Source organism: Phoxinus phoxinus (assembly GCF_949152265.1).
Source record: "Phoxinus phoxinus genome assembly, chromosome: 9".
Taxonomy (NCBI): Eukaryota; Metazoa; Chordata; class Actinopteri; order Cypriniformes; family Leuciscidae; genus Phoxinus; species Phoxinus phoxinus.
In genome coordinates this window covers 34,895,536-34,910,652 of record NC_136884.1, presented here as the reverse complement: position 1 = coordinate 34,910,652, position 15,117 = coordinate 34,895,536, and the positions used below count along the sequence as shown (strand labels likewise).

Sequence of the window (15,117 nt, the reverse complement as noted above, 5' to 3'; positions counted from 1 at the left end):
TGAATTAACTACAAGGAACGTGAAATGTTATGCTATATTATCCTGTTACAGCTATTTGTCAAATGATTTGTTAGGTTAATGCTGTGTAGTTTTAGGATGTTTATAGTTAATTAAGTGTTGTTTTACGTGTTCAAACCAATCGTAGTAAAATTAAATTTGAACGGACATTTGCAAGTAATGGCTTAATATTTTTTAACAACAGATAACTGATTGTATTTAATTGCACTGCCATAATCTCGGTCACGGACTGGCCGGCCAGTGTGGGCCGGCCCATCTGGTACACAAATATATTAAAATAATGACGGAAATCATAATAGGCTATTACATGCGTGGGGGCGGGGACGCGGCCGACAATTTTGTATAATTTATAATGTTGATATATCGCATCACGATAGTGTCGTGGGCAAGTGTTCCATCATGTAACGTGGGAGACCCGAGTTCGTGTCCCAGCTAGAGGAACTTTACTGATTTTTGTCCCCCTTCTCTCTCTCTCACTTCACTTTGTCTAGCTACTGTCCTATTCTAATAAAAGGTGTATACACCAAAAATATGTTTTTAATATCACTATTCAAGCATGTAATTCTCTACACATAGCCTATACTAAGCATACTTGAAGTTGTTCCAATTTAGTACACAAAAGTACACTAAATACACTTACAGTTATGCTTTACTACAATTTTATTACAAATAAAATATACTTAGGCTAGTACAAAATGCCCCTCCTTGAACTGCCACCTTAACGTGGTGGAGGGGTTTGAGTACCCGAATGACCCTAGGAGCTATGTTGTCCAGGGCTATATGCCCCTGGTAGGGTCTCCCAAGGCAAACAGGTCCTAGGTGACGGGTCAGACTAAGAGCGGTTCAAAAATCCCTTTATGATGTACACTACAACGAGGACCGTGACGTCGCCCGGTATGGCGCAGCCGGGGCCCTACCCTGGAGCCAGGCCCGGGGTTGGGGCTCCTATGCAAGTGCCTGGTGGCCGGGCCTCCCCCCACGGGGTCCGGCCGGGCTCAGCCCGAAGGAGCGACGTGGGGCCGCCTTCCCGTGGGCTCACCACCTGCAGGAGGGACCGTAAAGGGCCGGTGCTTAGAGGATCGGGCGGCAGTCGAAGGCGGGGGCCTCGACAACCTGATCCCTGGACAAGGAAACTAGCTCTGGGGACGTGGAACGTCACCTCGCTGACAGGGAAGGAGCCTGAGATTGTGCGAGAGGTTGAGAGGTTCCGACTAGAGATAGTCGGGATCACCTCAACGCACGGCTTGGGCTCTGGAACCACCCTCCTTGAGAGAGGATGGACTCTTCACCAGTCTGGAGTTGCCCATGGTGAGAGGCGGCGGGCTGGTGTGGGTTTGCTTATAGCCCCCCAGCTCAGCCGCCATGTGTTGGAGTTTACCCCGGTGAACGAGAGGGTCGTTTCCCTGCGCCTACGGGTCGGGGATAGGTCTCACTGTCGTGTGTGCCTACGGGCCAAACGGCAGTGTAGAGTACCCGGCCTTCTTGGGGTCTCTGGGAGGGGTGCTGGAAAGTGCTCCGACTGGGGACTCTGTCGTTCTACTGGAGGACTTCAACGCCCACGTGGGCAGCGACAGTGACACCTGGAGGGGCGTGATTGGGAGGAACGGCCCCCCTGATCTGAACCCGAGCGGTGTTCAGTTATTGGACTTCTGTGCCAGTTACAGTTTGTCCATAACGAACACCATGTTCAAGCATAAGCGTGTCCATCAGTACACGTGGCATCAGGACACCCTAGGCCGTAGGTCGATGATCGACTTTGTGGTTGTTTCATCTGACCTCCAGCCGTATGTCTTGGACACTCGGGTAAAGAGAGGGGCGGAGCTGTCAACTGATCACCACCTGGTGGTGAGTTGGATCCGATGGCGGGGCAGGAAGCTGGACAGACTCGGCAGACCCAAGCGTACTGTAAGGGTCTGCTGGGAACGTTTGGCCGAGTCTCCTGTCAGAGAGATCTTCAACTCCCACCTCCGGCAGAGCTTTGACCAGATCCCGAGGGAGGCTGGAGATATTGAGTCCGAGTGGACCATGTTCTCCACCTCCATTGTCGACGCAGCCTCTCGGTCCTGTGGCCGTAAGGTCTCCGGTGCCTGTCGAGGCGGCAATTCCCGAACCCGGTGGTGGACACCAGAAGTAAGGGATGCTGTCAAGCTGAAGAAGGAGTCCTATCGGGCTTGGTTGGCTTGTGGGACTCCTGAGGCAGCTGATGGGTACCGGCAGGCCAAGCGGAGTGCAGCCCGGCTGGTTGTGGAGGCAAAAACTCAGGCCTGGGAGGAGTTCGGTGAGGCCATGGAGAAAGACTATCGGCGCCTCAGGAGAGGGAAGCAGTGCCCCACCAACGCTGTTAACAGTGGAGGTGGTCAGCTGTTGACCTCAACTGGGGATGTCGTCGGACGGTGGAAGGAATACTTCGAGGATCTCCTCAATCCCGCCGTCACGCCTTCCATTGAGGAAGCAGAGGCCGAGGGCTCGGAGGTGGACTCGTCCATTACCCAAGCTGAAGTCACAGAGGTAGTAAAAAAACTCCTCGGTGGCAAGGCACCGGGGGTGGACGAGATCCGCCCTGAGTACCTCAAGTCTCTGGATGTTGTGGGGCTGTTTTGGCTGACACGTCTCTGCAGCATCGCGTGGCGGTCGGGGACAGTACCTCTGGGATGGCAGACTGGGGTGGTGGTCCCTCTTTTTAAGAAGGGGGACTGGAGGGTGTGTTCCAACTACAGGTGGATCACACTTCTCAGCCTCCCTGGGAAAGTCTATGCCAGGGTACTGGAGAGGAGAATATGGCCGATAGTAGAACCTCGGATTCAGGAAGAACAGTGCGGTTTTCGTCCCGGCCGTGGAACACTGGACCAGCTTTATACCCTCTATAGGGTGCTGGAGGGTTCATGGGAGTTTGCCCAACCAATCCACATGTGCTTTGTGGATTTGGAGAAGACATTCGACTGTGTCCCTCGAGGCGTCCTGTGGAGGGTGCTCCGGGAGTATGGGGTCCGGGGTCCTTTGCTAAGGGTTGTCCGGTCCCTATACGACCGGAGCAGGAGCTTGGTTCGTATTGCCGGCAGTAAGTCAGACTTGTTCCCGGTGCATGTTGGACTTCGGCAGGGCTTCCCTTTGTCGCCGGTTCTGTTCATAATTTTTATGGACAGAATATCTAGAATATCCACGGGCCGGAGGGTGTCGGGTTCGGGGACCATACGATTTCGTCTCTGCTCTTTGCGGATGATGTTGTCGTGTTGGCCCCTTCAGACCAGGACCTTCAGCATGCACTGGGACGGTTTGCAGCCGAGTGTGAAGCGGCTGGGATGAGAATCAGCACCTCCAAATCCGAGGCCATGGTCCTCATTCGGAAAAGGGTGGCTTGCTCTCTTCAGGTTGGTGGAGAGTTCCTGCCTCAAGTGGAGGAGTTCAAGTATCTTGGGGTCTTGTTCACGAGTGAGGGAAGGATGGAACGGGAGATTGACAGACGGATCGGTGCAGTCGATGTACCGGTCTGTCGTGGTGAAGAAAGAGCTAAGCCGCAAGGCGAAGCTCTCGATTTACCGGTCAATCTACTTTCCTACTCTCACCTATGGTCATGAGCTTTGGGTCATGACCGAAAGGACAAGATCCCGGATACAGGCGGCCGAAATGAGCTTTCTCCGCAGGGTGGCTGGGCGATCCCTTAGAGATAGGGTGAGGAGCTTGGCCACTCGGGAGGAGCTCAGAGTAGAGCCGCTTCTCCTCCACATCGAGAGGGGTCAGCTGAGGTGGCTCGGGCATCTGTTCCGGATGCCTCCTGAACGCCTTCCTGGGAAGGTGTTCCGGGCACGTCCCACCGGGAGGAGACCCCGGGGAAGACCTAGGACACGCTGGAGGGACTATGTCTTCCGGCTGGCCTGGGAACGCCTCGGTGTCCCCCCGGAAGAGCTGGAGGAAGTGTCTAGGGAGAGGGAAGTCTGGGCATCTCTGCTTAGACTGCTGCCCCCGCAACCCGGCCTCGGATAAGCGGAAGAAGATGGATGGATGGATAGTACAAAATGAGTTGTTTCAAAAATAGCACACTTCAAGTTAACTAATCATTAACACACTTGAAGTATAGCTACTTATAATTAGTCTGTTTGCAAGTATACTTAGCTTTTTTTTTTTCACCAGGGCAAATGTGACCTAATAGATGTGTTACTTAAAGGTGCTCTAAGTGACATCACGTGTTTTTTAGGCCAAATTTTTTTTGTAACATACAACAAACATCTCCTCACTATCCGCTAGCTGCCTGTCCCCTGAACATATTGTAAAAAAAGCGCGGTCTCTGGAGACACCCCAGGCTCCACAAACTGCAACAAAAACAAACTGGGCCAACCCGCCACGAAACATAACAAACAGTGTTCCAGCCAATAACCGACAAGAAGGATTTGGGGGTGGGGTTTGGGGGGTTAGTGCGCGGATGAGGAGGAGGGAGGGTCAGTCTAGCTAGCCTCCGTTTTGTTTGACAACACTTCGAATGTGAATCAACATATGTATAATGATCGATCTGTCACGTCATATAGGCCTATGTATCTCGCATTGTTTATAAGTGCTATTATTGACAGTTGAATGTGTTGCAGGGAAACACAGATACATCCTCACTGGAAGTATCAAATCCAGATGAGACCTGGAGTCCTCCCAAGAATATAAGCCATGAAGCCTCACAGGGTAGAGGAAGACGAGCATCCACAGGAAAGAGAAGAGGGATGGGAAGAGCAAAAGGGATTGGAAGAGAGAACAGGGTGGAAAGAGAGAGTGGAGACGTTGTCAGTGCAGCAAGAGGAAGAGCGAGAGGCAGACAGAGGAGGGCTACAAGAGGAACACATGCAGCCAGAGGCAGAGGAAATACAGCATCATTGAGTGAAGAGGACAGATTGAGGGTGGCTAGGCTGCGGGAGGACAGGTGGTTGATGACACAAGTGAGGGTGGACATACTATCAAGTGTCCTGGATAGGTTCTGTATTTGGTAGTAAAATTTAACAATTTTTTCCAGGAGGTTATACAGGACATGTGTTTGGATGAAGCAAGAGGTCTTTTACTTCGAGTTTTTAACAGAGAACCTGGCCTCATGCTTGATGTGCTTCAACCTAATGCTCTCAGAGAGGAACAACCACTACAGGGAGTACCTGGATGGTGCTTCTGTACAAATTGCAGGGAAATGCCATCAGATGTAGAAAATAAATGTTGTGGAATGACAGAGGCCACATGTACAGTATAAGCAAGCTACCCCACATGTCTTTGTACATTTTAGATGAACATGTAACTGAACGGGCAACTATTTATTTATGTAATGTTACATGTTAATTATTTTTCTTCTATTACCTCATGTAAATTAGATTTTATACTACAGAATAATATTATTTTTGAATGAAAAGTTACTGTATTGTTCTTTACTGACCTTATTTAATAAATATTGTATTGTCAGAGTAGTATAAATAAAAAACAACAATGTTACAGTGGTTGTGCAAAAAATATTATTTTTTGCAGTATGTAAATCAAATATTTATATAACAAATATTACCCGTCGTAAAAATTATGGTTAGGAGAAGTTTATTGAGATAGCACACTCAAATGAGATTGAAAATTGAAAAAGATAATTGTAATGTCAGATTACAAAACTTTATAAACAAAACAACTTATTTTTGTTTAGACGACAGTCCAAATCAGAGCTCTGGTGGTGTGGATGAGAGGTTGTGCTTCAAGGCTCATCTGTCTCAAGTGTAGGAATGGCTCCTTTTTTGGGGGGGAAACAACATTGCATTAAGTACAGATAAATAAGCACAATGTACCAAACATTTCACTGATCCATAGCAATAGTAAAACAAACATACCCATCATACCAACTATCATAAATGATTAGCCTGTAACAAATATCTTAGCAGCTACTATGCACTACTAAGCAAGTGAGATTTTGATGGACATACCTATCCCCCTATTGACATGGGACTCTAGAATAGTGTCAATTGATGGAGGCGGGACTTTTGGAAGGAGGCCTAGTCTCCGTCTTGGCATCCCATTGTCAGCCTGTAGTCTTTCATGCAGAATTGCTGCCTGTAGATCTGGTATGTAGCTGTAGTCCTTCTTGACCTTCAGAGCATATACTGTCCATCTTCCTGTTTTTTTTCTGAAACACTCGACGATAGCTGTAAAGCAAAGTATGATATTATAGTGATACAAACATATTTTACTTTTAAATACAGTTATATGTCAATATGAATATGACTAACATAAATGGTTGGTTGCAAATCAAAACAAAATTGTTGCATTTGACAATCACACTGTGCTATTGCCTTTTGTAGAAGCATGGCATGTTAAATTATGATATTCTTACATCTTTTGCCCGTTTTTGTTTAGCAGTGGTGGTTGTAATCCAGGGCTGCCAGGAGAGTTCTTGCCTCGTACACCATTGCTGAATAGCTGAACCGCTTGCTGGCATACATAAGCAAGTGGTTGTGGAATGCCTCAAGCTGACAGGTTGATCTGTACAAATAATTTGTATTTATATTCTCATACAGAGGGTTACTCAACACATACTGTAACCTAATCAGTATGTCAAATAAATGAATCCATAATACAGAAATAATTACTGTAAATTATTACTCAATATCATTTTGAACATTGTTGAGTAATGGAAAAGTAAAAAATCTAAAATCAATTTGTCAGTAAGGAAAGTGCTTCCTGTAGTTTCCTGAAAGGTAGATATCGGTGGACATCTCTGAGCCACCTCTTCTTCAACACTATAGCTTCCAGTGCCTTATGAGCCTTGGAACCACTCTCCAGTAGGGTTGGGTATCGGTTGGGTTTTATCCGATACCAGTACCTACTCTGTATTTTTTAAACGGTTCCGGTGCTTAAACGGTTCTTGAACCGGTACTTAAGAAAGCAAAACCGCACACACTTTGTCAAAAAAAATAATACCCTCTTATTTACAGGGCCAAACTGGACACAATTTTAACTTAAATATTTAAATATTTTCTGATTAAATGAAAAATTGCGCCGTTTAATAGGCTATTGATGTAAAACACTTAAGTTAAGATCAACATTTTGTCTTCACATATTATGACTTTTACTTTAAGCAGAGAAATATCTGACACTGAGCAGAAATATTGAACACACACAGTATAGCCTCGTATAAAGTGTTGGAACTTTGTTAAAACATTTTGCACACGTTGTTACACTTGCTGTTGAATGGCAACGGTGTTTGCTATCCTACTTGATATGCAAGATTTGCAGTTGGCATTAAAATAGGCCTACTAGACTTACCCGAAGAGGAACGGCTTATTCTGTGATGTCAGATGACGGAATCATCTGTGATGTCGCAACTCGATCACACTAAATGCGTCTGTATAACACGCAGTGTGTTTATCGTGTAATTTTTTCCACGGAAAGTTTTTACGTGCATAGGATACGCTTGGGTTGGTTAGGGTGGGTTTAGTAGTGGTGTGGGGTGCGTGTGTATTATACGTTTGGGTAGAATTAGTGTGTGTGGGATGCGTGTGTGTTAAACGCAATGAAGTGCGTATCAAATGCACGCGAAAACTGCATATCATATACACGCAAAAATTGCACGATAAACACACTGCGTGCACACTGAGACACTGGCAGCTCTCTATGTACTCTTTATGCAGTGCTCTGAGAATTATTTTTTTTTTTTAAAGGTATAAAAGGTATCACCAGCATAACGTGTGAATAAATACTCTAACATAGCACATCGATGCACATGAGTAGGTGTATGGACATTATATACTTTTTTTTTTTTGTATGAAAGAAATTAGATAAAATGTGCTTGTGTAATACTTACAAGGAACTGTTGCTCTGTGTCTGCTGTCTTACAGCAGAACCAGAAGTGATTTACAATTTCTTTTAACCAGTGCAGGAGGATCTTTTGTCTAGATTGCTGTGCTGCCTAAGTTTGCACATACAGTAACATATGTGGTTTAGTACAATTTAGCTTACAACAACATTAGATGTATACCTGCACAACAAAAAGCCTCAAGAATGACAAATTACCGCAGAGATCATCTTGGCTAAATTCTTTGCCCCGTGCCATATGTCCCATGAGTGAACAATTCCTGTGTCTTTATAGCGACCAGTTGTTTTATCTTAAAAGGGAGAAAAAGAGCAGCTGACAAATCATACAGTACACATGTGTAACATATCAGAAGCACTTTCTGGTATTTGTTTCAATAAGTAATACCAACTTACTCATAACAGAGGCAATTTGTGTGTGAGCATCAGTGCAAATTTCTGCAATCTTAACTTCACCAAGAAGTTTGTCCACCGTCGTGACAAAAGCCTCTTTCTCCATGATCACAGAATTGTGTGCAGTCTGCCTCTTATCGATGGTAACAACTGAGCTGATTTCTTTTGAATCATTCTCCATGGCAGTGTAGGAGCAATACTGGGCACAGTACCCAGGACTGTCCATTCGTCCATCTGCTGTACAGGAAACAATAAATCTGTAAATGATCACTACTACACACTATAAATGACAAACAAGCATAATATTAACAATAAGCAAACATTGAAGAATCGGTATACTTTTCTAAAAATATTGTAATAAAGAAACAAAATCAATAAAACAAAAAAAATTATACAAAAAAAACTTAATGTTCAAGAATTCATGTGGTTATTTGCTAGTTGTCAATTTTTTTTAGATACCATGTAACATACCTAATATGACAACACCATCTTTACTCTTTGCACGTTGAATGGCTGCAGATCTCTTCTCCTCCCACACGTTCTTTATTGCTCCAATGCAGTATGTGTCCTGAATGTTAAAAAAAATGTGTCCTTCTCTAGAAAGCCCATGTTCAAATAGTTGAATAGGTGTGCTACTTTGTAGTAATTATTTCCTGACAGGAGAATGTTTGTGGCCATCATGAAATCCCCTGCCTGCATGCCATATTTAAGTGTGGGCTGTGAATTCCACATCCATAGTTTTGTGTCCATTTGAACACATCTAAAAAATAATGACACAGTAGGTTAATTGCATGTATGTGTGGCGACCGAGTTCTTACAACAGGGACACAAAATAAATAATCCAACTACGCCACCCTGGGGTCTTTTTACCAGGGAATCGCCCTTGATATACTAGGAGCACACAAGGCTCACAGGCTCGTATCGGCCGGAGTCAGGTATGAGACATGGGTGAGGTACAAACAGTAAAATCACTTTTATTCATTAAAATGATCCAAACAATCACAAAGAAGGAAAATCACTATCAACAAAAATGATATACAAAATTGAACGCTCCTGGCGACGGAAATTGGGGACGGCAGCCAAGTCCCTCAACCCAAGGGGCCTCTCTATTCTCCTAAAAAGAAAGAAACAAAGAAAACCCAAACACACGTGCACTCGCACTACACAGTCAAACACCTCCGGGTGGCACAGCAGTCACTCCAAAATACCACCACCAAGATGAGGAGGGCTGCCGCCCTTAGTTTCCTTGCCGCCAAGGCCTACAATAAAGAACACACAGACTCACACCACAAAATAAAGAAAACCAAAGGAGAAAACAAGAAATACACAAAAACAATTGTTTGACCCAAATGCACAATGTTCATCTCAAACCAGTATGATAATAAGCATTCTCATCATAGACAGATATGTTCCAGATGATCGTCACCTCACAACATTGTTGAATTTGATGTACACAACAGCGATAACCACCACTTCCGCATTTGTCCACGTGATATTGCGGAAACCAAGGATAGAGCGGATATTGCGTCACTGACAGGCAACATTTTTTCCCGGGTATTGTAAGTACATAACTGCAGGAAATATATCACACTGTCCAAGTGACTTTTGGATCTTTTATTACAAAATTGTTACATATTGTATCTTTAATGCATGTCATAGCCTATTATTAATGCAGACAAACAACAAAGAAACAAAACATTTTTTTTTAAATAGGACAGCCTTTTTTTGGTTCCTATAAAGAGTTTGTAAAAACATGGTTTTAAGCAAGGTGCGATTTGCCAGGGACGGGGATTTCCTTCTGGTCTAAACATCCCTGCTTCTGCTGAATTATTCTAATCCCCCCTCCACAGTAATCAATGCTATAAATTACTTCACCAATAGACCATATAAAATAAAGATATGCAACAGGCACGTTTAAACGACAAACAATAAAATCAGAACCAGTTTCAGTTACGTTCATGGTTCCAGTGGCCTTAATGCATGCACGGCTTTCAAAATGTCACAAAGCGTTTTGAGATTATTTTGAATGAAATATTGAAGTTCATAATTAAGTATTTTGGCACACCACGCCGAGTGGCGCTATCCATTGTTCTAAAGTCGGGTTTTATTCTGGCATGTTGAATTAGTGTTCGACGAACGCGGCGGCGCGTTCATTTGTATTTATTTTTTTGTCATAACAGCTAAAATAACTTAGGCCCTAATAGGCTACACCGTAATGCTATAGTCATACAGATCAGAGTAGAGTAGCCTACATCGTTCAAAACTGTAAACTTTTATTCATATTAGGCTAACGACAAAAGTTTATCTGTCGTCTCTGTCTCCGGGAACTGCGCGTCACAAAAATGAACCGAAAGCCACTTTCCTGTTTTAATTATTCTTATTTCTTTTGATTATTTTAATTTCTTCTATGTAAAGCACTTTGAATTACCATTGTGTATGAAATGTGCTATATAAATAAACTTGCCTTGCCTTCCTCCGCTCAGTCACAATAAGAAATCGGCTATGTCTAAAGCCTTTAAATGTCTAAATATTTAATAAATGTTATCTGATTAGGTAATCCGTATGAAACCGAGAGGTGCAGAGGATCTACTCAAACATGTTTAGCAATCATGTGAGCGCTTCCCAATGATGAACGGACAAGGGTGAAAATCTCGCTATAATTAAATGTAGTCTAGGCTAAATCGCCCTGAATTAAATTGTAAAAACAGTTCAGATAATTTATTTGTCGAAATGTTGCAATATTGTTTCATTTAAGTTCATCATTATTCTATAAATGTTATTTAGTTTAGCAGCAGCACCACGACGCATTGGTTTTTTTCCCATTTGTTTCAACTGGTTTTGTAGAGTTTTAACATGTTTGAGCAGTGTGTTTGACAAACATTCTGGCATTATCTAAACATAAACTATTTACGAAATGCATTCTTGCCAACTAAACGAATGCGATGAGCAGCAGATACAGAGCTCTTTTATTCGCGATCCATCTCGTTTTATTGTACGGTGAATTCAACGAGACATTCTGTGTTTTTGATTACAGGTGTTACAGGTTTTTTTCATGATTTGTATGGATGACACAGCGACATACAGTATTATCAGCTGTATGATGGGTTTTTACCCTGAAATGTTTCATTTCGAGAGAGACCCGGCGCGCGCAGTGCAGGGAGACTAAATAAACTAAAATAATAGAGATCCAGCGCGAGAGAGTGGCAAAGAAAAACGCATGATCTTAATTTATTTTGCTTTGAACTATTTTCATTTTGTAGACTAGCCTACTGTTTTAATTGTTTATTTAGCTGCAATTTCTTTGGCAATACAGATTTAAAATGTCGCAAGAATAAGATTCTGTTTCTTACTTATTAAACTCTAACTCGATGCAACCCTGTTTTAAAAAAAATAAACTGCCCCGACACTTTATTTAAACCTTGAAATGTCCAGGATCTGTTTTTAAAAATGTCTTCCTTTGCTATGGCGGGTATCAATGTTAGTCATCTCAATTTCGTGAATGATTCACAAAACAATAATTTAGCAGATTAAAGACTAGCTGAAATAGTGAAGCAAGACGTCGGGTTTGTCATACCTTACCTTATAGTAAATGGGTTTCCAATTATAAACTGCTGATTAATTGTCGATGGTAGGCATTAGGCAACTAGTTTATGAACATGCAAACAGCGCACCTTATGACAAAATGGTCAATAGGCCTTATCTCATTTCCTGATTTTGGAACGTTCGAAATAGCCAAGCAGTGTACTCGCACTTCCGGTGGTTACTTAGTTACACCTTTAGATGAAAAGTAGGTCAGTAAACTTATTTAAAATCGCAATATACCGTGTATGTCAATATTAAACCGCATAAAGACCATTTAAATAGGAATCATGGATGTTCTCTGTGTCTCTTTGAATGAATGGCACAGCCCTGTTTCATTTACCACACATACTGAGAGGCACGCATGACGCTCGCAATGTTTTCAGCCTAACCTATTAACATGAATGCACTTCATCAAAACAGCCGCTCTGAGAGTCACTTCAGCAGCATTTTAGCTTCATTTGAGGAAAACCTATCATCATATCATAAAACACAGAGACTCAAAGGTCTACACCGCAACCCGTCAAAATAAAAGTTTGGTTTAACCTTTGAAGAAAGTTTTGCTTAATCATTACATTTAAAATGATTGGTTATAACAATTTAATTAAACCATTAAAATGGAATCAAGAAAACTAAACAATAAAAACTTTTGGGAGATGCGAGAGCGAAGTAGTCCAGGCCATGGTGAACTCAATAACCGGATAATGCAGTACACTGCTTCGCAGCTACTTCCGGTGTTCTATTGTGTTGCGATAAAGGCCTATATATTAAAAACCTTTTTCACACATATTTCTCATCTTTAGGGAGCACGTAACCTTAACCCGGTCCCATATGAAGCTGAATACACTGGCCACAAATTGCACTTGGATCAAAATGAAAAACTGGTCATGTTTGGAGTCACACATGTCCTGGCAGTGGATGGCTTCAGTAAGAAGGTTGTTGGCCATGCTACCATGCCTTTAAAAAACAACCTGACTATATATGAACAAGTGTATAGGTCAGTAGAATAGAGCCACAACTGCAGAATATATTTATTGTGTTAACATCAGACATTTTTTCTTTTTGTTTCAAATCCCAAGTTCTCAATCACTGGTTTCTATTACTTTTAGTTAAATGTGAATTGCAAAAGCATTAACTTTGTTTTAACCTAATCAAGCATAAATAATGACCCTGTGACATCTCTAGATCAGCTGTTCTGGGCAATGGCATGTGGGATCAGGTGAGGGTGGACCACGGAAAGGAGTTCTACCTCATTTTGTCCATGCAAGAGTTGCTCTCTGGTCACCGACACAACCAAGAGAGGAGACCATTATCTTCAAACACCATCAACCTCAGTATTATACTCTGATAATTCCTGCAGTTTGTTGTCATATAAACACCACCTTGTTTTTATGCAAACTTTGAAAGCCTTTATATCAAACCTTTGTCATCCACAGAACCATACTGTTGAACAAATGTGGCCCGAAATTAACAACAGGGTTAACTACCCTCTCAAAGAAGTCCTAGTGCAGATGGTGGACCAAGAAATTCTGGACATGAATGATGACGTTGTGAAATATTAGCTGTGTCCCAATGTGAAGGCTACAGCCTCCGAAGTCCGTATTTGAAGGCCGATTGCGTCACAGCGGCGCGACGAAACGTCACAGCGGCGCGACGAAGGATGTCCCAATTCAAAGGCTGCACACCTGGAAGTCGCATTTTAAGGCCGATTGCGTCACCGCGGTGCGATGAAGGCTGTCCCAATTCAATTCGGCATCATCCAAAGGCCGTATTCGAAGGCCGATTGAGTCATCGGGGCGCGACGAAAGCTACCCTGATTCAAAAGCGAGACGCCAAATGCACCCTTCGTTTCCCCGTGAAAGAAAGGATGCATAAACGGATCCTTGCGGCCTGATTCTATCCCATAAGCCATCGCGCGCCGGTGACGACAGCATTATTATTATAAAAAATGACGGCCGAGAGTTCGGTGGTGGACGGCAAATTCACATTTAAATGTAAGTATTATGTTTTAATTTACTCAAATAGCTAGTGAGTTAAAAGCCACAAGTTTTTCTTTCTTATAAACATCTTAACTCATTCATCACCATTGCGTGGCTTCATTTGTAAGGTTGTATACAACTTGTCCTAATATTTAGTTTAATAATTGTTTCAGGGAGCAAGGAGCAGACAGCTAAATTTATTAAATTGCAATTAAATAAATAAATTAAATGCATTTTTGTTGTAATATTTGCACTAGTCTGTCTCACTTGTGTATTATAAGAAATATCACTCACCCTATAAAGCCCACAACAATAAGAAATGCAGTAGATAAGGCATGAATGGGGTTTTACTTTTATGTGTTTTAACACATAAGGTTTAATGTGCAAAGGTTTTAACTAAATTTGAGTATCCAAAAATATGATTTCTGAAGTATTTTGTATGCATGTGATGTGTCATATTTTGCAGTGTTAACAATGCACTAATGTTAAGATTGCACCCCTGTCTTAATATTTTTCATGTACCCTTTTCTGTTTTTTAATAGCAATTCTGGAGAAAATGGGTCTGCTGGGGAAGGTAACTCCCATACAGGCCAAAAAAATTAAATACAATAAATAAAAAATACCAAGTAAGAAAGTTAATACACACATCTTAGCTGAACTTTATTGTGCTGTTGTTGTTAACAAGCCATGGTTAATTTGCTCTGCCTTAGGATTGCAAGTGTCTTGGGACAGGTGAGGGTGTGAGTGGGAAACCCACTGCTGAATCTTGGCCCTGGTTTGTCCTCATGGATGAGGTGTTGGGACAGAGGCACTCCCTGTCCTCATTGCCTCAATCCTTGAGGACAAACCAGGGTCAAGTTCAGCAGTGGGTGCCCACGGTAAGGAGGAGCCAGGGGCACGAGCACCAGCATCAGCACCAGCAGCACCATGAAGAAGAGACAGAGAGGACGAGTTTTTGGACTTGATTAGAGAAGACATGGGACTGCAGAGGCGAGGAGAGCACAGGAGAGTAGGGAGAGGATGGACAGGCAAGAGAAAGAGAGAGTTTTCTCTTCTTGAAAGAACGATTGAGAATATTATATATATATATAGTTTAACTTTTTTTAACTTATATTTTTTAAAAGGAAAAAAAAAAATCTGTACATTTATTTATTTATATGCAACTTTAAATGTGTAAATAAAAGAAAAGTAATTGCTCTGGACATTGTTTATTTTTGTAATGACAGTCATAATTTTTACATGAAACAAATGATTCAATACCTTTTTTTTCCCCAACTATTTACAACATACGTTAAAAATCTCAAAATCAACATACACATTTAAATTTACAGTACACAAAATA

The 15,117-nt window shown here is 42.4% G+C and overlaps 1 protein-coding gene across 1 annotated transcript; it reads right to left on the bottom strand.

Moving 5' to 3' along the window:
- Window positions 1-5,550: 5,550 nt before the first annotated feature.
- On the bottom strand, window positions 5,551-10,120 carry LOC307004122 (uncharacterized protein). The gene is made up of 7 exons (XM_079623074.1): window positions 8,689-10,120; window positions 8,221-8,454; window positions 8,026-8,117; window positions 7,817-7,921; window positions 6,347-6,495; window positions 5,940-6,158; window positions 5,551-5,748 (listed from the first exon to the last, which is right to left on the bottom strand). The coding sequence occupies exons 2-5, from the start codon at window positions 8,441-8,443 to the stop codon at window positions 6,478-6,480; spliced, it is 438 nt and encodes a 145-aa protein (XP_079479200.1). The 5' UTR covers window positions 8,444-8,454; window positions 8,689-10,120; the 3' UTR covers window positions 5,551-5,748; window positions 5,940-6,158; window positions 6,347-6,477.
- Between the last annotated feature and the right edge of the window lie 4,997 nt (window positions 10,121-15,117).

Excerpts from the sequence above, each read along its gene's own strand:
- LOC307004122 (XM_079623074.1), bottom strand. The coding sequence starts at position 8,443 with ATGGACAGTCCTGGGTACTGTGCCCAGTATTGCTCCTACACTGCCATG. Across the intron at positions 8,118-8,220 it reads ACAAATTGCCTCTGTTATGA|ATAAAACAACTGGTCGCTAT; the intron begins GTAAGTTGGTAT and ends CTCCCTTTTAAG. Across the intron at positions 7,922-8,025 it reads TAGCCAAGATGATCTCTGCG|GCAGCACAGCAATCTAGACA; the intron begins GTAATTTGTCAT and ends GTGCAAACTTAG.